This window comes from Oculina patagonica, chromosome 11, assembly GCF_052425735.1.
Source record: "Oculina patagonica isolate OP01 chromosome 11, crgOcupat, whole genome shotgun sequence".
Lineage (NCBI taxonomy): Eukaryota > Metazoa > Cnidaria > Anthozoa > Scleractinia > Oculinidae > Oculina > Oculina patagonica.
Genome location: NC_135768.1, coordinates 14,357,654 through 14,381,924, shown reverse-complemented (window position 1 = coordinate 14,381,924; position 24,271 = coordinate 14,357,654). Strand labels below are relative to the sequence as shown.

Here is a 24,271-nt window from a genome sequence, read left to right as displayed (position 1 = left end):
TTTTCTTGTGAAGCTAACAATTGAAACTGTTGAATTTTCCATTTTCTTGCAAGTTTTGACAACAGCTTCAAATATGAAGTAAAAATTAGTGGAGGAAATTGCATTTTGTTTTAGAGGGCTTGTACTTAAACCCGAAACGAAAAGGGGCGAAACCACCGAAACGAAACGGCGACCAACAAAAGCACTTCGGTTAGCCTAAATGACGCTCAGGTTAGCCTGTTTACGGTTAGCTCTCAAAAATGGTAACGGGTTTCTCTTGTTTGGGTCGTTTCGTTTTGCCGTTTCAAGTTTTAGTATATGCCGTTTTAGAGATGTATTGTGCCCTTACGCATGCTCAAAACATCTTCAAATGAAAGTCGGCGATTCTCGCGACCCAGTTTTGACTTTGTGTTATCTTCGTATCTACTTCGTTCAACATTCGGTTTCGTTCGTCTTGGCTCAGAAAACCGTGACGTCAACTGACGCCCGCGCTTCAAACAACTGGTATCTGCTACGGTGTTTGAATACTGTACCAGTAGTTTGGTGACAATGTTATCCTAAAACGTGAAGTTTAACTTGTAAATCGCTACATTCGTGTCAAAAGTCACCAAATTAAATTGCAGTTGTAAACGAGGGGTCGAAATGGGGATTATTTTCAAACAAGAATAGACACAGACAGCCAGAGTCGGAAACGTTTTCGTGTTTTTTCAACGTAAATATGAAAAAAGGATGACTCGTCTTGAAAATGAAACGAGAAACAAATATGTTTTTAAACACGATTGCCTAGACTAAAAGGCGTAAATTGGAAGGTTTTTGAGTCATTTAGACATTTAAAATGGAATTAAGTTGAATGAAATAAATAATTTACCACTAAGTCAAACGAAAACTCACCCGGAATTTTTATTTGCCGTTCAAGTTTACATTGAAAACTATCAGAGCGTAAAATAAGAGGACGAACTGTTTAATTCAAATTAGTGACAAAAGGGAACCAAAACAACGTTATTTTAATCAGCATGAATAGACAAAATTTTGTTTGAGGAAATTGTGGAAAAAGACTGAGAATTAGCGAAGGGAAGCTGACAAATTCAACATGAGCGATCCGTTTTCCAACGAAGTACCCGCAGACAGAGATGAAGAGATGGAAGCTTTCGACATCTCGCCAATGGCTTTATCATTTGAGGCGGCTGGAATTATTGGCATGTGCTCCACAATTCTAATTGGAAACGGGCTTTTATCGGTGCTAAGTTTCCGTAAACCCAGTGAGTCTTATACAGGAAATATGAGCCTACTTTTCGTCGCTGTCACCGATATGTTCACCGCTATTATCACGATGCCATTGATGGTTGCTTCACTACTGGAGTTAAAATGGAAATATGGCGACGTGCTTTGCAAGGCTACAGGAATTTTAACCATGTTGTTTCTTTGTACAGGCTTGTTAGTTCTTTGTCTTGTATCACTACACCGTTGCTGGGTCGTGTTCTGTTCAAGCGAGGAGTTAGAATCTATGGCGAGAAAGCAAACTTTGGTATTTTTAGTGGTTGTGGTTCTTTCTGTCGCCATTGCATGCCTGGTATTTCTTGTCGACTGGAGAAGGTTTCAATCGAACCCAACAAGACTTCTGTGTCGGCTGGCCAACTCGCCGAATTACATTGCGTACAGAATGTACTACTGCGTTTTCTCTATGATAGTACCTTTGTTGGTAATAATTTTGTTGCTGAATCGGAAATCACAATTACAGAATGGGACATGATTTGTTTTATATATGTTTTGAAACACCTGTCCACAAGGTTTTTTAAGCAGGAGTGTTAATTAAAAAGAAAACAACTTATTTTGCTAAGCTATTTTATAAACCCAAAAGGTTTTATTTTTGTTTAAGAAACTATCAGTAAGGGTTTACACTCTCGCCGCCTTCTTGTGTTCTTCCCGCAAGGTTGTAGGCGACCTCGCGTCCAGGATCGTCTGCGGTGAAGAAAGACCCTGGGAACGAGATTGAGGAAATTCAAAGTGAAGTTGAACCAGTTGAACCGTCGTTGAACCTCGTCTCCAGGTTCTTTTCTTGGGTTCAAAACCAAAATGGCGGCTACTCTCGTTCTCATCAGGGCTAGCCTGTTCCAGGCAAAAAAAAAAAAAAAAAAAAAAAAAAAAAAAAAAAAAAAAAAAAATATTGATCACAGTTTTCCACGAGCTTCGCTCTGAGAAAACAGTTCGCTTCACGGAACAGATAATGTCCGCGAACAAATATCAGTGCATAATTCTGCGCCAAATGGAGGTTATTGATTATTTATTTCTTATGAACGGATGACAAATTACAAGGGCGTCCTTGACCATATATGGGCATCAAGACAATTTGTTAAATAATAAAAGGTGATATCTGACTTTGGCCGGTCACCAGCTGATGGCTGCTTTCAAGCTCAAAAGTCAGACCACTTTTCCATGCCCGAGTGCCGCTTTCTAATTGATAAATACAGATAAATTATCAAGCAATTATGTGATAGATCTGGCTACAAAGACTACACGGTGGCGTTACTAAGATACGGACACACCACTTGAGCAAATAGAGCTTGCAGCACACCGAAACTCCATTAATTTTATTTGCATTTTCATTTGTCATATTTACTTTTCAAGTGCCATTATTGTTTTTTTGTTGAGCTTAACGCTTGACAGTTAAACAGAAAACAAAACAAAAGTCAGTGTTTTACATGTTGAACAAAGGGGAGCAAGAAAGGTAAAAGATTATAAATGGAAAACATGAAAATGATTTTTTGTTTATGCGCGCCAGTTTTGTCATGAGTAAATTGCGAAAGATTTCAAACAGAGATATCTCTGTGTGTATTAAACCACAGTGGGGCTTTTATCACGTGCGAACCATTTTTTAGTTCGTATAAGGCATAAAAGCTTTTATATGAAAAACAAAACAATCGGAAATGACAGCTACTTAAGTTTTTACTTCTTGAAGTCGCTAAGAACCACATGTTATTTTCCTCTGTGCGAGTTTTGATTTCTTTTATTCATGTTGCGCACATGTTCACATCCTTAATTTGGATATTTTTCTGTTAAAAATCTTACGTGAGTCCATTTTATCTTTTCTTTTCTGCCTATGTGATATTTAAAAGGTAATGAATATTGCAATTTATTTGATTTCCCCTGCATAAACCGCCAGACTACCTGAAATGCATTTTTTTAACCGGCCGGCATTTAAAAAAAAAGAGCTTGATGTTTAATTGTTTTTTAACCAAAGGGAAAAGGTCTTGTTTGTATGTTATGTTTGTTTTCGATATTTCATTGTAAAAATGATCGTCCTTTACGCATTTTCTATGCTTTCGTTTCCATAACTTGCCCATTTTAACCAGTTTATTGAAAAGGTTGTATTACAAGTTTGGAAAATGTTAAACCTGATGCTAGTTTTAATGGTGGATCTCGACACATAATGCAATAAAATATTTATATAAGATGTTATTAACCACAAAGCATATCGGCATATGCTGTTACCTCCCCAACTGAGACAGGGCTATTAAAATGCAAAGAGCTGCCGTGCAAACAACATCAAAATGGAGATTTCCGACAGTACAAAAGTTTTGTGCATCCGAATGGTTTTATTTTCAATCTATGTTTTGGCCGGCGCAGCCATTTTCCAAGCCATTGAACGCCAGGAACAAATCAAAGAAATAGAAAGGATTCAACACACAAGGATGGAAATTTTAAGGAAATACAACATAACACAAATCGACGCCGAGCGCTGGTCGAAAACTTTTCTGTCAACTGCGCTGGGAAACGAGGATTTTCTTGAATGGAATTTTGGAAATTCTTTCTTATTTGCTATGGTGGTTGTTACAACAATAGGTAGGATTAGCAAATGTACTTAATGAGAAAATCTTACGTTTGAAATGTTTGAAAATTTGAAATGTTGAAACGTATTTCGTTAATCTTGGTCACGTTTTGTCTATAAACAACATATGAGTTACTTAACGTTTTTTAGGTGTTTTACACAATATTTTCGATTGTTTAATGGGGACGATTTTGAATAGAGTGGGTTTTACATCGTTTTTCCAGGGCGTATGTATCACACTACATTAAAATATATTCTGTAAGCATTTAGGATTAACACTTAGCTGTTTACGACTATATATTGACGGTTGCCTTCGGACAAATAATAAAGAAGATAATGTTAAAAGCTCTTCAAGTTAAGCAGGAAGCTACGATGTATTTTTTTTTTCTTGAAGGCATCTTGTGGCCAATAATGAAAATTAAAAGATGCGTTTCATTTTTCATGGAAAATTTCTTGCAATTAGCCATATATATATATTTAATATTGCGATATCCCAGTTTGAAGAGAAATTTACATTAAGCCAGATTAAACAATGTCAAACTTGAGAAATTGATTTGCAACAGATCATAAATAACGACAAAGATGCTTGGCTGGAATTGAGATAAACTGTTGCATAATTTCAAATCAAAGAAAAGGCGCTAAAACAGTTAAGAGATGCATTACAGATCAATTTCAATAACGATTTGTATTGGCACAAATTTCAATGATGTATTATTAATCCACTCGCTAATGCAAAATGTTGTTAATAGCCTTCTGACATTTTTTCTATTTTACGACTTGATGACTTCCAATTTTTCTGCAAAAAATATAAAAGAAATACTTTTATCCGTAAAATGACTAGAAAATTCATATCATTCTTCGGTGGTAAGTGTTACTTGTTGAAGTTAATTGAAACTTGTATAAAGATAGTCAAAACAAGTCACTCCCCTACTTTCACTGTCTCGTTTTTTTGCCTATTAGTCCTTGACGTTGTATTTGTCTTACAAATTTGTTTCATTTTTTTAAGGATCGATATTTGGGTTTTAAATCATTTTAATGAAAAAGCTGATCTTGTCTCATACATCGTTGATTTATTATTCAGGTCTCAAATTTTGGGATCGCACAACCACCTTCTTTGTGGAAGAAATTCATCGTTCTGGATCTGTTTTTGACTAATTAACAGCTCAATTTTTTTTTTTTTTTTTCTTTTTTTTCCTCTTTTTCTTTTTCTTTTTTTTCTTCTTTCTTTTTTTTTTTAATTGGGGGCGCAAAAAAAAGCTAAAGAGATCTAAAACTAGGCTAGCCCTATTTTTCTATGAGAAAATAGACAATGAGGCGCGGCCGAGTTGACAATCGCTCATATAAAAAGCATGAAAAAGGGCGAGTAGTCTAAAATTGTTCTCAGTAATAGACACTCTAAGGGATTGCAGTCAAAGCCTACAATTAATGCATTTTTAAGCCAAAAATCAAGAACAATTTTCCATTTAAGAGCAACACGCGCGCAATTGTGTTCTATCAGCAACGGCGGGAGAACCAATTAGATTCGCGTATTTCCAATAGAACACGCCGTGTCTTTTAACATCGAATACTACATTGTCAAATACCGAACAAATTAGACAACTCACCGACGAGGTGATATTGTCTTGACGAAGCACTGAATTCTCAGAACCAACATTAAAACAAATGACTGGAGATCAGACAGAGAATTTTTGTTTCGAGATGGACACAGAAAGGCTTTTAAAACATTCCTGGTAAAGTTTTAGTCAATTTGCGCGAGTCTCTGTACTTTGCCGCAAAACATTTTCGTTCGCAGGTTTATGCTTCGCTTGGCTGTCAATAAAGCTGTCAATTACTTCTGTTAGGGTAAATTGAACGATGGTAATAGAAAGTATTCTACAAATGCATTTTGTTTAATTTGACTGCCATTATTTAAGGTGGCTTGCAATATTTTAGATCTTCCCGTTCTATTACAGCTAGCACACTGAGGCGGATGACTTGAAATGTAAACTCGTATTAGTATTTATCAATGCACAGGACTAGAAACAAGAGACGTCAAGAATGTTTTCCATGGCAACGTCAAAAAAGGTCACATGTACTCTTTGTGATCTTTTAAGGCCGATTACTTGAAAACTACTCGGTGAAAGTTTTTCTGACGAACTGCGGTTGATTGATTGAACGAAAGAACAAGCGAACGAACGAACGAGGGAACGAGCGAACGAACGAACGAAAGAACGAACAAAAAAACGAACGAACGAACGAATGAACGAACGAACGAACGAACGAACGAACCAAAAAAAAAAAAAAAAAAAAAAAAAAAACGAGGACGAGCGAGCGAGCGAGCGAGTGAGGGAACGAGCGAACGAACGAACGAACGAAAGAGCGAACAAAAATAACGAACAAAAAAACGAACGAGCGAACGAACCAACGAACAAAAACAAAAAAAACAGAGAACGAACGAACGAACAAATGATATTTGCTGGGTGATATTATTTCACCATTGAAAGAACAATACATACATACATTTATTTCACGTCCCCACGGGGCTTTTCAGTGAAATATTTACATAATAAAAAATTAAATAAATAAGTGAGTGAATGAATAAATATATAGGTAAAAAAAAATAAAATTTCAAAATTAATTACAAAAATTAAATTCCTAAAGTTAAACTAAATTAAGGGACTGGTCAATAAGTATCAGGGGGGGTGGGCCGGAGCAATTGGAAAAGTGGTGGCTCAAAAATGTGTGACCCACCCCTTCCGTCTGGCTCAAAACTGACTAACCCACCCTTGACAGGGGGTTGAAAATTACATGACCCACCCCCTTTGCTAAAAAAAAATCAAAGGACCTATCATTTCTTTATCATCTGTTAGGGGTTGGAGATTTTTTATTTGACTTCAGCTTTTAAAGTGAAATTCCTTACATAGACATTTTCCCTCATGGACACTGCAGTTCCATGTATGTCTTTTTCCATTTCTTGACACACCAAAGAAGGATGAATTTATCACTTCTTATACTTGCCTTTTGTAACTCTTCCACATATTTGTGTGTAAAGTCCATGGGGAAATTTAGACACAAACATATGCAAAAAACTGAATCAGTATTTGATGTTAATTCATAATCAATTTATATTGAAGAGTTCATATTTTTATACAGAAATTAATAACATAAAATACAACCACTGCCGATCATTCATATTTGCAAATTGTTTGAGAAAAGAGTTTATTGGTATTAAAAGGCCTAAAGCCCAGCGTGAATCTATGCAGGTTGAAGAGAGTCAGGTAAAGCTGATGATATGATTACAAGCCATCTAGGGGGGTCAGGGGCATGCTCCCCCGGGAAATTTTTATATTTGGGCCTTTTGGAATGGCTAGAAATTTATTTAAAACTGCTTACATGGAGAAATTTATCAATTTTATATACTGATGCATACAACTTTTCTTGGAACTATAATAGTTAAAAGTTAGTGAATAAATAAGATGACCCACCCCCTACGTGTAGATTAAAAGTACATAACCCACCCCTTTTCGAGGGCTCAAAAACTTATGACCCACCCCCTTTCTGCTCCGGCCCACCCCCCCTGTACTTATTGACCAGTCCCTAAGCTAATAACAGTTCATTAAAAGTGTCTTCCTCAGCTTGTTCCTGAATTGCGCTAACGACGCATGTTTTAACGTTGAGAGTAAAACATTGAACGACTGATACCGTGGGTTGTTTTTGTGACTTCCCCTTTACATTTTGTTCCTGAAAAGCCCTCTGGGGGAGTTTACTATTAAAGTTCTTATTCTTATTCTTATTCCCTCTTGTAGGCTATGGAAATATTGTCCCCAAGACAGTTCAAGGCCGTCTGTTTTGCGTGTTGTACGCTTTGCTGGGTATCCCTGGGACTTGCTTGACCCTCAAAGCCGTAGGGGACAAGATCACGGAACTTTTCACAAGACTCATTACAACCTTCGAGAAAGGCCTTCTAAAAAGACCACACCCTCAAAAAGTGGAGTTAAAAGTTGCAGTAACAACGATCATTTTAACTGTGTTTTTCTTGCTGCCATTGATGTCATTAATTGTAAAAGTCAGGCATGGAGAGTGGAGTTATATCGAAAGCTTTTATTTTACTTTTATAACGCTGAGCACGATTGGGTTTGGTGACTATTTGCCGCATTTCGAGAAAGACGCAGACTATGTTCTCGTACTTTTAGCCTTTGTCGGTCTCGCTTTTGTCTCGAGTATTTTCTGCTCTATTAACACTGTTCTTGAGCAGTATGGGGTGAGTGTACGCGTTCTGCGTTCACTGCGCGAAAAAAACGCGTCCAAATCTATAAATGGCAAAACCACCGCGGATGACAGTGAGTTGTTAGAAAACAAGAATAAATCGACATGCGATGCTAATGGAGTGCAAGATGCGACTTTCTCTAACAAAAATACAGAGGATCTACAAAATAATCTTAAAGCTATCGGAGAAGAGGCCGAGCTGGCTGTTGTACCGTTATCTAATCGAAATAGCTTAGTCGCTGAGGAGGAGGTTAAGATGGAATATCGAAAGCGAGGGAGCTCTATCAGCCTTGGAATGTTCCGCTGCTAATGACGTATGCGCGGCGTGATGGAGGTCTGGGTCTTAGCCTGGCTAACGCCGGTCAGGCACAACGCCTGGCCGGGTCATTGTGTTGTGTTCGTTGGCAAGGCATTCTTCAATGTGGCATTCTTCACCTATATAGTTGTCAGCATTATTAGGGCAGCCTTATTAAAAGGAGCAACGCAAATGGCGTCACTTACGTTTTCTATTGGTTTTAAAAAAAAGATGAAAATACACTGCATTAAAACATCAAGAAAATATGTAGAGAGTTTAAACTTCTTTCAGCCATTTGAAATGTGGATTCCACTACCAATTTACAGGAGTCCTTGCCGGAATACAGTACTTAACTCAGTTTTGTCGATTTACTTGCTATTGTACAGTACAGTGCATAGGTAGTCATTTTTGAAAATCAGCCAGCTTCAGAAGAATACAGTAAGAATGGTCGTTGTATGAAAATACTGAAAAGACATCTCAAGCTTTGATTGACGGTAGCGAAAAACACTTAAAGACATTTTATTGTTTTCAATGATTTCGTGTTGTGAACACAACACAGGATGAATTACAAACCTCATAAAATAACACTGAGATGGAGATAAAATGTTTTTTACGCGCACTTGAGTCAAGACATTTGGAAAAAGAAATGTGTGAGATTCGTTTGCCTTATAACTAGTTTTGTCCACAATTGTAGTGGCCGTCTGTATTCCCGTAAGAAAGAACAAAATGTCAAGATCCACCTCTACCATAAAGTGTGACTTCTTGTTAATTAGTACTTGTAATATTATTGACGTCGTGTAGTCTGTATATAACGTGCTAGATAGAGGACAAGTTATATCAAAATCTTATACGAAAGGTTATCGGAAACGACAATCTCGTCACCAGGACTGTCCGTGTGCTGCACGATGGACTAAACACAGCAGAAATCGTTCAAAGCTCACCCGCCCATAGCGTCTGCTTTCAAGTTTCATTAGCAATTTAGGAAAGAGAAATTAAAGTTAAAAAATAGTTTGGTTCAATTTTAAAACAGTTTTATTAAACAGTACTAAAAAACAGTTTTAACATTGAAAATTAGATTGTACTAAGCTAACGCATCTAAAAGTTCTTAGAAGCTTACAAAAAATAATAGCTCCTTTCACTGCTACAAAAAAAATTGAATTTAAAAATATTTTTTTACATTTAGCATAGCAAGTTTATCCCACGAAATGGATAATAATAATACACGCTACTACTGCGCTTTATTATTATTATTATATAATAATAAAAGGATAATACACGCTACTACTTCATATTGGTTCTTATTATTACGCAATAGTTAGTAATACTTTTGTTTTTTATTCTTTGTTTATGTGTACCATGCACTAATTCAAACAATAAGATAATTAGCTCAAAAAATGAATTGCCAAACATTGCGAGCTCGCGCGTACTCTTACGCTAACGGCTGATAGTATACGAGTAGCCCAGCTAATCAGAACGTCGCATTTTCGTTAGTATAGTAGTAGAATTCTACTTAATTATAAGCAATATGACACACTAACTAACATTTTTTGTTTGAAGGGCTGAGTAGAATCATTTAGTATAGTCAACTCAAAATTTCTCTGTTAAAAAATCTAAATAAAAGCTCAAAATATATATATTTCTTATTTCACAGATATCAAACTACTTACGCCACCTGAAATTCCTATATTGGTTTTTCAAATACAGCACGGAAGTTAAGAAAAATTCAATTAATCGATCTCTTAAACATGTGTACTACGTGATTTTGGCTTTCCCAAATTCAATAGCATTTGCGACACCGTGACGTTATTTACTAAATATTGGTTCATATTATAACTGTGGTAAATTTCGCCATATAGAAACATGACTTCAAGACCAGAAAATGCACAATATGGTCATCGCAGAGACCGCGCATTTCAAAACAGGGCTACAAACTACAAATACTGACCATTAAAACTGATCTACTTCAATATGTATACTTTTTTAGCTGTTGGACTAGTGACGAGAATACGTCCATCTGGTGCTGTTGCTATTCCAACAGGTTTTGGTAAATCAGCGATAGTTTTGCCTGTGAAGTGTCCGTCTAAAGAAAATTGCTGAACTCGGTTATTGTCACAGTCACATACCAGAAGATTATTGGACTTGTCCACAAGCATGCCGTGTGGCAAGTTAAGTTTTCCGTCTTGATTCCCTCGCGCTCCAAACTTGTACATAAACGTTCCTGACTGATCGTAAACTTTAATGAAGTTATTGTATGTATCAGATACCAGAAACATGTTTCTGTAAGGAATGCAGCTTCTTGGACAATTGAGTTTCTCTTGGCCGCTGTCTCCAAATATGGAAATAGTTTCTCCTTCCTTTGACAACACATTTATCCTATGATTGAGAAACTCAGTTACAACAATGTGTCCTTCATCATCCAAACAAACATCAGCTGGAATCTTAGACTCTCCTTTTCCCGCACGACATTTTCCAAAGCTTTTCACAACAGTTCCTGTCTGGATATTTATGTGTTGTATTCTTTGATTCCCTTCATCTGCAACCAGAATTTCGTTATCGTTTAAATAAGCGACGCCAGCTGGGAACTTGAATTGTCGAGAATTTGATCCTTGGTTGCTAATTTTCCTTAAACAGTTGCCTTCATTATCGAATACATAAACACCCTGTTCTTCGCTATCTGTCACAACTATCTTGCCTTCCGTGTTTACAGCGATTCCAGATAACATTTTTGGTACGTCTCCTTGAAAGAATTTTAAGTCCAACTCACCGACTACAACAAGTTCACGTTCTTTCACTTGCATAGTAAAAGGACAGGTCGGAAGTTTATCGCCATTGATCTTCACTTCAATGCTGTAGGCGCCCGGTACTTTCGGAGTAAATTTCAGCTGAAGATTACCGTCTTCTTTCTCGCTAACCATTACATTTGTCACATCTTTAGCGGGTTCTATCAGAACGTCAACTTGATCTTTGAGATCAGCTTGGTTACTCAGCTCCCCTTCAGATGTTTTGGGGCATAACGTAAACTCTGCTTCTACACCAGCCTGAAGAGATTGACCCAGTCCTTCAAGAACGGAACGATTTGCGTCTACCTTTGCGATTGTCTCAATGAAACCTAACTTCAAACCCTCTACAGAAGCCGAGGAAAATTTGACGAACGTGGTCTCGCTATGTTAAGGAACTTCAATTGCACGCAGGACTTCAAATCGCTGCTTCAAGGTTTCCTTGTTTTGCATGATATCCGAACTTGAGCTTCTCTCTGCCAGAGTGTTAGCAAATTCAACCGCTTGTTTCATTTGTTTGACCAGGAACTCTGCTTCCTGCATAGCTGAGTTAATTCTCTCGAATCTCGTCACGCGTGTAGTCTCGAGTGATGCAATCGCCTCTCGCTCGCGCTCTCGAATCTTTGCGATCATTTGTTCAGCAGCTTGCGAGACTCCACGTTTAGCGGTTGCGACATTATTTTCCAGCTCAGAAATCATTTCTTTAAATTGTCCAATCACTTCACGAAGCTGGCTTATCTTTTCCTTGATCATTTCAGCGCCCGACATGATGTTCGGTTTCTCGTCGTGGGCTGCTTTGTCGAGTAAAACGGTTTCGTGATTTCGGTGATCCGTGACAATGCAAATTTGGCAAACACAATCTTGACACGAAAAGCAGAAGAATTTCGCGATTTTATTTTTGTGGAACTGCTGCGAGCAAAGTGCTTCTCGCCGCTTAAGCAAGGCTTCGTAATCTTCTTCTTTAAACTCCTTCACTGGCGTGACCCTGTGCCCTTCGAACGATTTCTTTAACCCTTTAGATCCTAACAACGCATATATGCGTGGAAAATACCAGCAGTAATTAAAAAATCTGCATCTTTCACATATCTGGACACATGATAGCAATGAGCCCTCGTTAGGGCGAAGTGATAATTTTCGAAGCTTTAAAAGCCAACTAACTGACTACAGCTCCAGATTTCCGTTGTATATGGTTGTTTGTTCTGCAGCAAATCCGAAAATGCCCGTTTTCTACTTCATGGGACAACAACAAAAAACGCACATCTTTGTCTCCAATTTTTTTAATGAAAAAGTAATTCCGAATCCAAAAGTGTACATTAGCAGCAAACTTCAAACCAATTTCTTTCCGTTCACTAAGAAAACTTCTCATCAATCTTTCTGCAGACTGAGCAATTACCATTCGATTAGAGCAATGCTTGCAAACCCGTAATTTCCTTATTGGTGACCGAAAGGAATGCCTGGGTAATACAGCCGTTTCGGCGAAATGCAAGTCCACTCACCTCTATTTCATACATTTTTTATAAGTGTCGAGCCACCCAATCCTACCAGCAAAATACTGCACCGAACGCATTCTTTGGAAGTCAAAAGTTGTCCAAATTGCCTTGGCAGGTCTCGGAATCCATCCACAGAACGGCCAGAGAGACAACTTAACTCATGAACCACCATGTTTCGATACAAATATTTTTGGCGTTCCAATCATCGTCAAATCATCTCCATCGTCGTGTGCGTTGTTACAGTCTGGGCACATAAATTGTCCACAGTCAAAACAATAGTACATCTGGGAGTTGTTTTTTCCACATTGGGAACAAGTGATGTTACAACCTTCACCACTCCGTCGAACGGCAAGGAGGCTCAACAAACTGTTGTGAAAAAAACTGCTCGGCAAACTGTCGAAGCAATTTCCTTCGGGTAAATCGATTTCGGCTCTACATTCCGGACATGGAAACTTTCCCTGTCTGTGGCTTTTTCTTGCATGATTGGACAGACACTCACAAAATGAATAAGAATAAGAGCTAAAAAGAGCTGGAAACCGTTGTGAGCCTCCTTAAAGTGTGGAGACCCAGTTTAAAAGTTACAAGGAAAAGGTCACTACTGACCTTAATTATCGCCGGATGAAGACAAGGTTGTAAAGCAGTCGAAACATTGCGACCAGAACTCAGTTCTAAGAAACAATCGGAGAACATCCTCCTACTTAATTCATCTGATTGTTTTCCAAAAAAAAAAAACAGAACTGAGAATATCTAATGTAAAAATAATGTATTTTGTAATGACACGTGGAAGAAAAATACCACCAGCGATGTTGAGAACCTTAAACACCAAAGCTACCCACTGCATGATTATGATGGTTAGTCTTTTTGTGACGTTTATTTTAATTTTTAACAAAGAAACTCTTTAAAAAATTTGGCGGGATCGTGATTCGGGCGTAAAGAAGGGCGGAATAGAGGGATTTGCGAGAAAAAGTAAGCGGGTAGGCGGGATTTGAGAACCTTATTGTGGACTCTAATAATCGTACCTAAGCGTGCCTCGAGGTGCCTCGAGGTACTTTGTGTTGCTTTAAAACTGAAGGGGCTATTTTATGACACTTCAGCCCAGCCCCCGACCCTTTTTGGATGTTTTGTCGCTTGGATTTTTCGCCTTCTTCTTGGAGGGAATTTCCAAAGCTTAAGTTCCATAAAGGTGTATAGGTGGAATGAACTCCACAAACGGTCTTCACGGCTAGCAAAGGCCATTTACGAAATATGAAAAAAAAATTTACTTCTAAAGTTCTGGCAAGCAAAATGAAGGAATTAAATACTGATTTGAACATCAAACGAAATTTCACTTGTCCGGGTTTATTTCTTTTATCATCCACTGAACCTACATCATATTTATTTTGTTTAATATGTACACAAGATGCAGAAAGTTTTTATTTGAAAACTGAAATTTTTTCCCGTTTTTCGTTTAATTTCGTGTCGACACGTATTGTTTTCGAATCGTTTTCGCCCGTCCACGCCATCAGTTTCTTTTTGAAAACGGATTCTTTTATACGGATTGGCCTTGAATCATTCTAAAATTCTCCCTCTCTTCCATTGATCGACAAAGTTGTATCACCAAGCATTTTTACATACTGATCTAACTTAGAACCTCCGAGGTCTTCTTGCTTGTGGACCTCTGTTGAGACGATTTTTAGAGTTAAAACTCTTTGTTTTTCGAGACCGGTTGTAAAAAGGCCCTACTGTTGTAGTCGTATTCTGAAATAACAGGCCTGAACATTTTATCTGAAAGAAAATTTTGACATAAGGTATGCTATAGGTCTTAAAAGAAAGGCAAGATGGCAGTGAACAATCTTATCCGGTGCGAGATCAGATACTAGAAAGATTAAGCATGACGTTTATTTTTCCTACCGTTTGGCGTTCGTACACGGAAATGAGTAGTTTTGTATTTGTCATGAATGTGGTTTTTTTTACCTAATTTTATAAGGAAGAAATTTACGAATTCGGTTAAAAGGTAACAAAATAAAAGGCAAGCTCGCGTTTGCCGGCGTTTGCCGTATAACGTCATGCTTAATAGAGAGATTCAGCATAACGTTAATTTTCCCGCGAACGGCAAAAATTCAATTTCTTCCGTCTGCCGTTTGGCGTTCGTATGCGAAAATGAGTAGTTTTGTATTTGTCTTGAAAGTGGGATTTTTTCCCTTTCCCTATTTTTATGAGGGATTAATTTTAGAATTCGATACAAACGTAACGAAATGAAAGGCGTTTGCCGTTTGCCGTTTGCCGTATAACGCCATGCTTAATCTCGATCTCTTATCTCTCTACTGCGACGTCAAAAAGTTCCGTTATCAACCTCACACGAAAACGCGAAAACGGCGTTTTCAAAAATTTCCACTCTGGAGACCGTTTTTAAAAGGTTGCGTTTTTGTTCACCGTTTTATCCCAAAACGTGTGGATAGAAGGTCAACCCGCAAAGAAAAAGTTGCGTTCTCAAACCAAAACAGATACATGTGGACAGGGCGTTTAAGCAGTTCTGGGAGTATGCAGAAAATTCCCATTGGCTCATACATTTTTATGCCCGCTCCGCGTTGAGAACGGACGATAAATGCTAATCAGACAAGGAAATGTTTTAAAGAACTGACAACATGGAATGAAAAACGAAAAATTTACAATGGCTCAAACAAGCAATATTTTTGTAAGACTTCCTACGTAAAATTCCCGCATGGCTTATACATTTTTGTGATTGCTCCGCGTTGAAACGGATGATAAATGCTAATCAGTTTAGAAAATGTTCTAAGGAACTGACAATATAAAAATGAAAAACGGAAAATTCACAATAGCTCAAACAAGCAATATTTTTGTAAGACTTCCTACAGCCCTACGCATATTTATCATAATTATCAAGACTCGCAAAATGTATGCATAATTAATTATGGGGATGTGATAGCTCTATGCCAAGTTGCCATTTGGTTTCGCTTTTCGAAGGTAGTTTCGGTTATAAGTGTGTTTTCCACGAAAAACAGGAATAACTAAACGGCGAGATATTATACAGAGGGAGCAAAGAATCTACATGGAATATCAAGTTGACTGTTCTGTTCTGTAAGGTAAGATTCTGTCTATCACTTCTCGACACTTCAATCAAAGTATATTTGTTATGTGGCTGTAACAAGGTTTGGGATCTAGAAATTGTATGTTATTTATTGAATTATTTTCATGGAAATACGCTGCATTTTGTTGGCGGTCACTGTTTGTAACTGTTAGTAACTGTTAACGTTCACAATGGTCCGGGGTCATACGGTTCAACATTACCCACAGAATTGTGCACAATTGTGTACATGTTCCAAGCTTGAATGTTTAAAATTGCAAAATCAAAATGGCGAATTCGCTCGTGATTTGGCTTAGACCAACAGGCTGTGACGTCATACTGTTGTCAATTTAAAGTAGATACCGGCCTTTTACCAGAAGTCTCAACCATTTGTAAGTAAATTCTGCATTGGCGTCGTCTCAAAGATGGATCCATTGGTGTTGATCTCTCATCGAATTCTCTTAACTAGTTTCTATACATATGTTATGGTATTTGTTGGAAAAATTTGTCCATTCTGATCCGTATGCTTGACTGTAGCGCCCTTTTATTTCCCCTGAAAAGGAGAAAACCGTCTTCAGAGTTTCACTTCTTTTCTTAGCTTGTTATTCTCCCCTTCCACCCCTAGCAGGGATCACTGTAGATATTTTTAACGGCAATTCAAGAAATTCAGTTGAGGATAAATGAACCGTTTTCGATAAACCTTCGTAGACGATCTCAAATTCTTTCCGGGTTTTTTTTTATCCAATCAGAAATCACGCTAGCACTCCGTATGTTATCTCGGCAGCTTGGCGCCAATCTCGAAGAATGGAACACGGAGTCTTCGGGTTTCTCGGCAGCTGCCCAACGAGTGCCCCAGATCTACGTCACGAGATAAAATCTTGTTACTTGGCAACAACTCTTTGTCGCAAACCGCTGACTCGTGATCATGAGCAGTCAACTGTTGGAGAGATATGGCGTAATAAGCAATTCTACCATATGTTCTGTCCTGTTTTTTGTTTTGTTTTGTTTTTGTTTTTTCATCTTCCCTTTCACTCGCAAAAAATTGATATAGGAAATCCACCGAAAGAATCAAAACACTGCGTATTATTGAACAATGATAAATTTCTCTCTGATAATTACAGAAACCGTTAGTCATGTTTCTTTTTTTCATTTTGACTAAACATATCTTGATGCTACCATGGATTATTAAAAACAATGCCGCTCTAATGAATGTTGAGAAATTTCATTTAATAGAGTGACCGAAGCGAAGGATTTTTCCACTTAAGATTTCCGATAAAAAAGCTTGAATTTGGCCTAATTAATAGCAATCCCTATTTAACGTTTAGATTATGTTTATCGTCCAAACCTTTTCTCTCATTATTGCGCAAATTTACGAAAAAATTCATCCCCTTAACCTAACTTAACGAATCAATAAAATAGCGCTTTAGGCAAAAAAGAAAACGCTTTTCGTTCTGTTCGTTATTCATATGCTTTTTATTAAATTCCTTTTGTTATTCTTTACGTTTTATTGCTTTCGATCGCGATCGGTATAGAGAAACAAAACTTTCAATTACACTGTACCTTAATGATTTTATCACCCTGTTTTCTGAATTCTGTTACTGAGCGCAGTTTGTTTGAATGAGCGCCTTTTTCGCATTTGTACTAGGAAAATCATTGTTCACGAACCAGAACGCAATTCAAAGTAAAGGTAATTTTAATAGATTCAAAATTTTAACAGTATTCTCAAAAATGACAAATACAAAAGCGGGTATCACATACAAACATTTCACTCACGGTTATGAACAACGCATTGCAAAGTTCATTGGCGGTAATCTAGACTCACAGTTCATGTAAATAACAATAACTTTGCGACAGTTCAAACAACGACTGCCTTCCCACAACTATTTTACACGTAAGCTCGGTTAGAACATCGAGCAACAAAGACGGACATGGTCCGAAAGACAGTTTTTCAGTCATTCCTTTTTCTTGTTTTGATCAAAGTTGAATTCACCCGGTGTTGCTGTAAGAAATCCTACTGGTGGGGGTGGTCTGGCCTCCTTCGGTCTCCAGTAAACCCAAATGATGCCATCTTGTGCGGGATATCCAACTGACTCCGCTCTCCTTCGCTGCACGGGGGGAATAATTCGCAGCCTTGATAACACTTCTCTCCCTTGCCTCTCCCATTCCTCGCGAGAAATCAACGTTTCTGCGGTCTCAGTTGAGGTTTGAACACGATTTCCACGACTGACAGCAACACCCATTGCTGTTTAACTTTAAAGGATGTGTTCGAAGTTATTAATTTCCCTTTCAAACGACCACAAGCAATCTGTTCGGAAAAGGAATTCTCTTTTGCTTTGATTCGCCGCTTTTTCGTCAGTGAAACCGAAAAGTTGACGTAATTATTTCCATGGCAACATCTTTAAACGTCATATAGATTGGCCTGGGAGGACAAAGGAGATATTTTTACGATAGCCGTGAGTCCCCCGTCCCCTCTCATGCAACTGCTTTTAGTGGATTGACTGGCCTTCTTTGTGCCATAAGTTCACTCAAAAAAGCGGAAAGATAGGATTAAAAAATGAAGAACTATTTTTATGTTAGAAATATTAGCTTTCCAGCCTAGTCGCTTGTCGTTTTCGGCCGCTCCACTCTGACCGGTGACGTCACAGAATAGCACCTCGCGTGGACAAGACAAGAGGAAGCGCCGAGCGGTCCAAGGGCATACCTTTTTAACTGTAAATATAAAAGGGTAGGAATTTCAGGGTCTTTTGAGATATTTTATACAGACCCACCGAAAAAACGATTCATTTTCTAAGTATTTTAAGAGGTTATTCAGGTGAAAAATCAAGAAAAAAGATGCAGTAACCCTTCTAGGTATACATACAAACATTTATTGCGCTCCCTGAAAAGGTATGTCAAACGCGTGTCATTTTCTATCGAAGATATACGAATAAAGGGTTATCTTTTCTGTCAAAAATGAATGGTTTACGAGTTAAGTTTTGGACGTCGGGGCAGAGCCTCCCCGTATAATTTTTTTTGTAGAAAATCAAAGAAAAGTAGAGAAACTCGTGTATTAGTTACACTTTCCTTTTTCTGCATTGATCGCTTGCGCCATGTTGCGTCACATCAGCGCCCTAACTTAAGTTGAAGGCATTCGTCAGTGTTCAACCACGGGCAAATAGTAAACACTAAATTAACCTATCAGAACTTGTGCTTTACTTGAGTTATGCTATAAAAATATGTCTCTTTCTCTTCGTCGAACCAATCTCTTTTAGATTATATTAATTAGATCGCCTAACATCCATGACAAAACTACCGTACTTAAGGAACCACAGAGGGACAGGGGAGGAGTCCCATCTAGGGGCTGTCTACAACTTGCCCGGCAACTTTTCATATTTTGAGCAACTTTTTGCATTTTGAGCAATTTCTAGACCGAAGATTTCTTTATCTGATTTTCTTCATATTTTCTTGCCGAGGAGAATACGAAGTTTGCTGAAGATTTTCGAATAAGATCCAAAGATGTTTCAACCTTCGGCTCATTTTGCATTAAGATACTACCAACTTGTCAGCAAACATGACGTCATCGATATCTTCACGATGTTTCTCAGTGAAAGAATTTTTTTTATTTGAACAACTTGTGGACAACCCTAGAACTCCCGTCCCATGTCCCCTGGGTAATTTTGTCACCTAAATCCGTCGGCCAGAAGAATCGAGGGGCTCTTGGCAAGAATGTCCTTTACAGCGGTTTTCACTTGAGTGTCGAAAGTAATTCGCGTTTCCATAAGTTTTGCATTATACGCTTAAAACTCTCGCGCCACTTCTCAGCCAATCAGATGTAAAACCAAAACCAATTCCCGCGCTTCGTGCCGGCTTCATGTATTTGCTTCGAGTTTTGATTGGTTTACTGGATTGTCTGTGTTCTTTGTGATTGGCTAGAGTGATTACTTTGGTTTTGGTTTTACGACACTTAATTGAAAACTGCTCTATAGAGTTTTTATTCCTTTTTAAATCGCGTCTCGTTTCTGAAGAACTTGCTTTGAATTTGAATGCGACGCGTCATTAAAAATTCAATAACTGCTGGCCATTAAATATTCTGTGTTCCAGACAACAATGACAGTCTTTATTCTGCAGATAAAACGTTTTGAAATTTTTGACGGCCCGAAACAGTGTGTTTTTTAAATGCAATTTCGCATGATATTTAAGTAATTTTTAGGTGATATCACACAAAACTATTATTAAAAAGTGATATCTATGGAGATTTCAATTGAAAGTTAATAAGATAAAGAGCTTGAGCCATGGCATTTAAAATCTCTACGTAAAATGTCATGGTTATTAAATGCGTCTCCACCGAAGAAGCTTTGATTTTGTATTTAATACATTTCGGGTTTTCTCAAATTGATTCTACCACCAGTTAAAAACTGGGCGTTTAAACGTTATTCCGTTATAGACATTGGCATAAAAAAAATTAATTTACTTTATCTAAGTTCTTGACATTTTATTAAATCACCAAACGCGCGTATTTTATGTGCTGAAAAAGAAAATGTTTTACTGAAAGTTTACATCCAAAAGTAGCTGCAACATTAATCTCGTACCCAAGATGTTTACTCACTTCGTAAGAAACATCTGGTCAAGTCCGCTCAGTTCGCCATTCTGATTGGTTGATGAAAAGTATCAGCATTTGTGCGCGGTTGATGTAGACTTTGTCTTGCACGCGTGCACCGTGTATTAGCTAGTAAGAAAAAATTTGGATTTAAGGCTTTTATAAAAATGCTTTCTTGTTTTGAACGTTATTAAAGTGAATTAGCTACTATTACAGTTTCAAGTCCATGCTTGTAGTACAATCTGTTAAAAAATAACCCTTTCCGTGAGTAAAGAGATGGGTGAAAAACTTTGCAAGTTTGACGCATACAGCTAGCCTGTAGTCCTGTACGAGTCAAACACAGCGCGCGCCTTTTTTTTCACCGGCGTCAACAGCTGGATTGAGGATTTGTATTTATCAGCAAAACACGAGTCGGTGACTCTTTTTCCGCAACTCTATCTCAAGGTTGTGTCACTTGTCTTTCCTTGTGTATAGAAAAGTAGTTCATGGCCTATTTATATAAACGGCCAAGTGAACTTTTACTCCACTAAATTGCCGAACATGCGTAGTCGCTTTGTGTGTCAGATTTCTGACACATTGGCGCGAGCAAAATCCGACTTTACCAGATGTTCTCTACGAGGGTTGAGAAGATCTGGGTACGAGGTTAGCTACAACATTAATTAAAAGTCTCAGGGTCTGTTTGAAACCAATTTTCCTTTTCGAGAAGGCTTATTTTGACTATGAGCTTTATAAACATCAGTGAAACTACTTCAAACATCCAGGTTCACTTAAAGGCGAAGAAGTTTCGATAAGTAAAAAAAAGTTCTTTGGTATGGTCATAATTGTAGGAGACTCATGAGAAAGCATCCTAAATTTTATATTAAGGACCAAAGATCTGATGATTTCTCCAAACAAAAAGCATCAAAGTTCAATTATACAATTTCCTTGTTTGCTCTGCCAGATTGTTGTTTTCTTGATTAATTTGAAGAGCATTAAGATGCAATATTTCAATTTCTTCGTGGAAGCTTTTTGAACTGTAATAATCGACGGTAAATTTTAACTTGTTTCGTAGTTTCGCAGACTTCTTGGCGCAAATCCCACTTTGTGACACCCACTTGAAATTCTGTTTTCAACTTCACAATATCCAATCCTTGAATATGCGTCGTTTAAACAGGCACTTTTACCATATCAAATGATTGCTTTGTTGGTTAGCGTGTACAAAAGAATTACCAATCATTTTCTAAAACGGCGCTCGGCCTTGACACGAAGTTAAGCCAGCGATAATTATCATAGTATTGTTTCTTACATCATCCGTCGTTTGGTAATTCATCATTTTTGTGTTTTATTTTCTCTGCATTCGGCCACGAAGACCTCCGCGGTGCCCAATGAATCCAAAGTTTGTTTTTATCAATATCTTCTGTTGATTGTGTCTTCTCGTGTTTGATAAATGCTGCTTTCCTGCGGCTGGTTGGCGAAGCAATATGTATATGAGGTACTGCACTCTTAGCTTTTTTTCTCTGCTTCTTGGTTGAAAATTCGTCGCTAGAACAACTCTTTCCGTTCGTCTCGCTGTTTTGTAAAGTCCTGCTTGGTACGGATCCCATTGTTTACTCACGTCTAAAAGCTCAAATTAACATTGCGTCGACAAATCGATCAGCGATTTTTTTTCAATATTGTTTACGAAAACCCGATGCCAGATGGAAATAAAGTGCAGATATATGCATATTTCTAGATCATCTTGGCGTTACTTTAGCAGCACTTTTAACGACAACCTTGGCAGCAAATTACCGTTTTTCACTATATCAATTTTTCCAAATAGACTAACCTTTTCCTCGCGATAGGAAATCTAGATAGATAGCACTTTCTTGATGCGCCCGTTGTTGTTAAAAATCAGAACCTTTTTCAATGCTTTATTAAGTTTTCTTTTCAACTGTAAGCGATGAAAGTTTCTTAAATCTTTCCGCTAGTGTTTAATTCTTTATGACTCCCAGCTGTGCCAAGGCAGCTGAAATTGATAAAGTACTATTATAAAACTGCACTTGGCACGCACAGAGCATTAACAAATAATCTTATGTCAGATTTATGTATAATTTCTCCTAACGCTATCAATCAATATCAATACAATGTCAAAAAGAAATGTAATGAGAATTGAGAAAATCGTCAACTACAGGATTCTGTTTTCTTGATGTAACACCAATCATGCCATCATCGACAGGTACCTAGATTAAAAAATTTTAAATCGTCGAGTTTATTACTGAAACGATAGCAGCATATCGGACATCAGACAAAATTGACATAAGATTCACTGAATATAGACTACGCCAGCCCCCTTTTCAATCTCACCCCCGCCTCTCCCCCAAAAACAAAACGCTCCTGGGATTTTTACGTGGAATAAGCTTACTTGAATACTAAAACAATCGGCGCGGCACGTTTTAATACGTCACGGACAACAGATCTTGAAAACGTTTTTCAAGATTCTCGTTTGTCGATGTTTCCGGCTTCACTTTAAAAGTAATCAGAAAAATGATGTTAAATATGGTGACACTGCTCCTTTAAGAGCGAGAAAGTAAAAAGCCATTTTTTCCCTCGAGAGTTCTTTTTTTACGTGAATTAATTACTTTCTGTATGCTATGAAGGGGGCGTTTTGTCGAGGGCGTATTGACGGGTTACCAAGGTCCGAATGAAAGTCAAAACGCCCTCAATAACCACATTATAACAGGAGTTTACTGTATGCAAAATATTATCGTAATATCACCTCTAACTTTAAATAAACCTGCAACTGTCACCTTCCAAGTTGTAAGGTAACGTAACGTGCTACGGTTTCTCCTCATATAATTTGTCAAAACAATAATTCTTTGTTCGAGCGAGTCACGAACTTCAGTCGGGAGAACAAGTTCCAGTTGATGGCGACATCACTTCTCAAAGAAGTGACTGAGCCCGCGGTTTTCGTCCCAGAAGTTGCTAAGCAACAGGACGTACTCGTGAGCGCTCGCGCTGGTTTTGGATTGGATGGAATAACTCGGAAATTCTTCGAGTGCTTCAACGAAGATTTGCCAAAACTGGCACTTATTCCCCCGACTGAGCTTACCCGAGTAGATTATGAACTTGGACTTACAATGAAAACCTGGTCCCTTTATTTTCGTTTCATATTTCCATTTCCATTCCTTCTCCACCAAGTGAGAAAAGCACAATAAGAGACTGGGGAAGAGTATGGTTGATATAATATAATCTCTAAATAAAGCCAATAAAGTTAAAAATCAACTTAAACTATGCCTATAAATAAAAATAACATATTTTTAAATAACTATTTAGAATCTATTCAACAATGTTTTTACCGGTAGATACTAAAATAACTATCATTCGTTCTTCTCGTTATAAAAGAAGTACAGCTATCTATACCTTCATCACGACTCCGAGAACTTAAGAAACATCCCCAAATCATAGAAAACACAATAATCATGCAACAGTTGTCGGCAAATGACAGGAATCCATTAAGAAGTGAGAATGACTAACGATGGTGAGGATGGAAATGGATTACAATATGTCCAAACTTGGAAAACGCGAAGCTGGCGTTTTCAAGTTACACCCGAATTCACTTCAATTTTTTCAAAACGTTTGTTGAAGCCTAGAGAATTGCTTCTTAGTGGAGCTACGTCACGGGGATTTTTTTGGTCTAAACTGTTCTGAAATAAGTGTTAGACAACGTAACTCATGAAAAACATCATCTTTGAACATCTGATGGAAGATAAAACTTTATTCTGGGGGCAGAGAAATCAAACCACGGCTAAAAATATCGATTTTTTTTAAGACGCGCGAAAACAACTTGAAAAGTTAAGCCTCAATTTTTCAAGTTGTAATCAATTTCCATCCTAGCCATCCGCAGCCAAAGACGCTTTTGAACAGCTTCAATATAGCAATTATTAATAAAAATGGACCATTAGTTTTAGGTTTCCTGTGATACAAATATATATTGTGGCCGTTTGAAAATCTCTTAAAACCCGTGACACTAGCGACAGGAGTATAAGCTTTTGAGAAAAGCT

At 37.7% G+C, this 24,271-nt stretch overlaps 2 protein-coding genes and 1 pseudogene across 2 annotated transcripts; 2 read left to right on the top strand and 1 right to left on the bottom strand.

The window, feature by feature from the left end:
• Positions 1-1,069: 1,069 nt before the first annotated feature.
• LOC144629656 (putative G-protein coupled receptor 63) lies at positions 1,070-1,729 on the top strand. Its single transcript, XM_078487887.1, has one exon. The coding sequence runs from the start codon at positions 1,070-1,072 to the stop codon at positions 1,727-1,729; it is 660 nt and encodes a 219-aa protein (XP_078344013.1).
• A 1,780-nt stretch (positions 1,730-3,509) lies between these two features.
• On the top strand, positions 3,510-8,724 carry LOC144630180 (potassium channel, subfamily K, member 16-like). The gene is made up of 2 exons (XM_078488478.1): positions 3,510-3,819; positions 7,591-8,724. Exons 1-2 carry the CDS (start codon positions 3,528-3,530, stop codon positions 8,358-8,360), a joined length of 1,062 nt encoding a protein of 353 aa, XP_078344604.1. The 5' UTR covers positions 3,510-3,527; the 3' UTR covers positions 8,361-8,724.
• Positions 8,725-10,303: 1,579 nt separating this feature from the next.
• Positions 10,304-11,899, bottom strand: LOC144630358 (protein meiotic P26-like; annotated as a pseudogene).
• Positions 11,900-24,271: the final 12,372 nt, after the last annotated feature.

Excerpts from the sequence above, each read along its gene's own strand:
- LOC144629656 (XM_078487887.1), top strand. The coding sequence starts at position 1,070 with ATGAGCGATCCGTTTTCCAACGAAGTACCCGCAGACAGAGATGAAGAG.
- LOC144630180 (XM_078488478.1), top strand. The coding sequence starts at position 3,528 with ATGGAGATTTCCGACAGTACAAAAGTTTTGTGCATCCGAATGGTTTTA. Across the intron at positions 3,820-7,590 it reads GGTGGTTGTTACAACAATAG|GCTATGGAAATATTGTCCCC; the intron begins GTAGGATTAGCA and ends TCCCTCTTGTAG.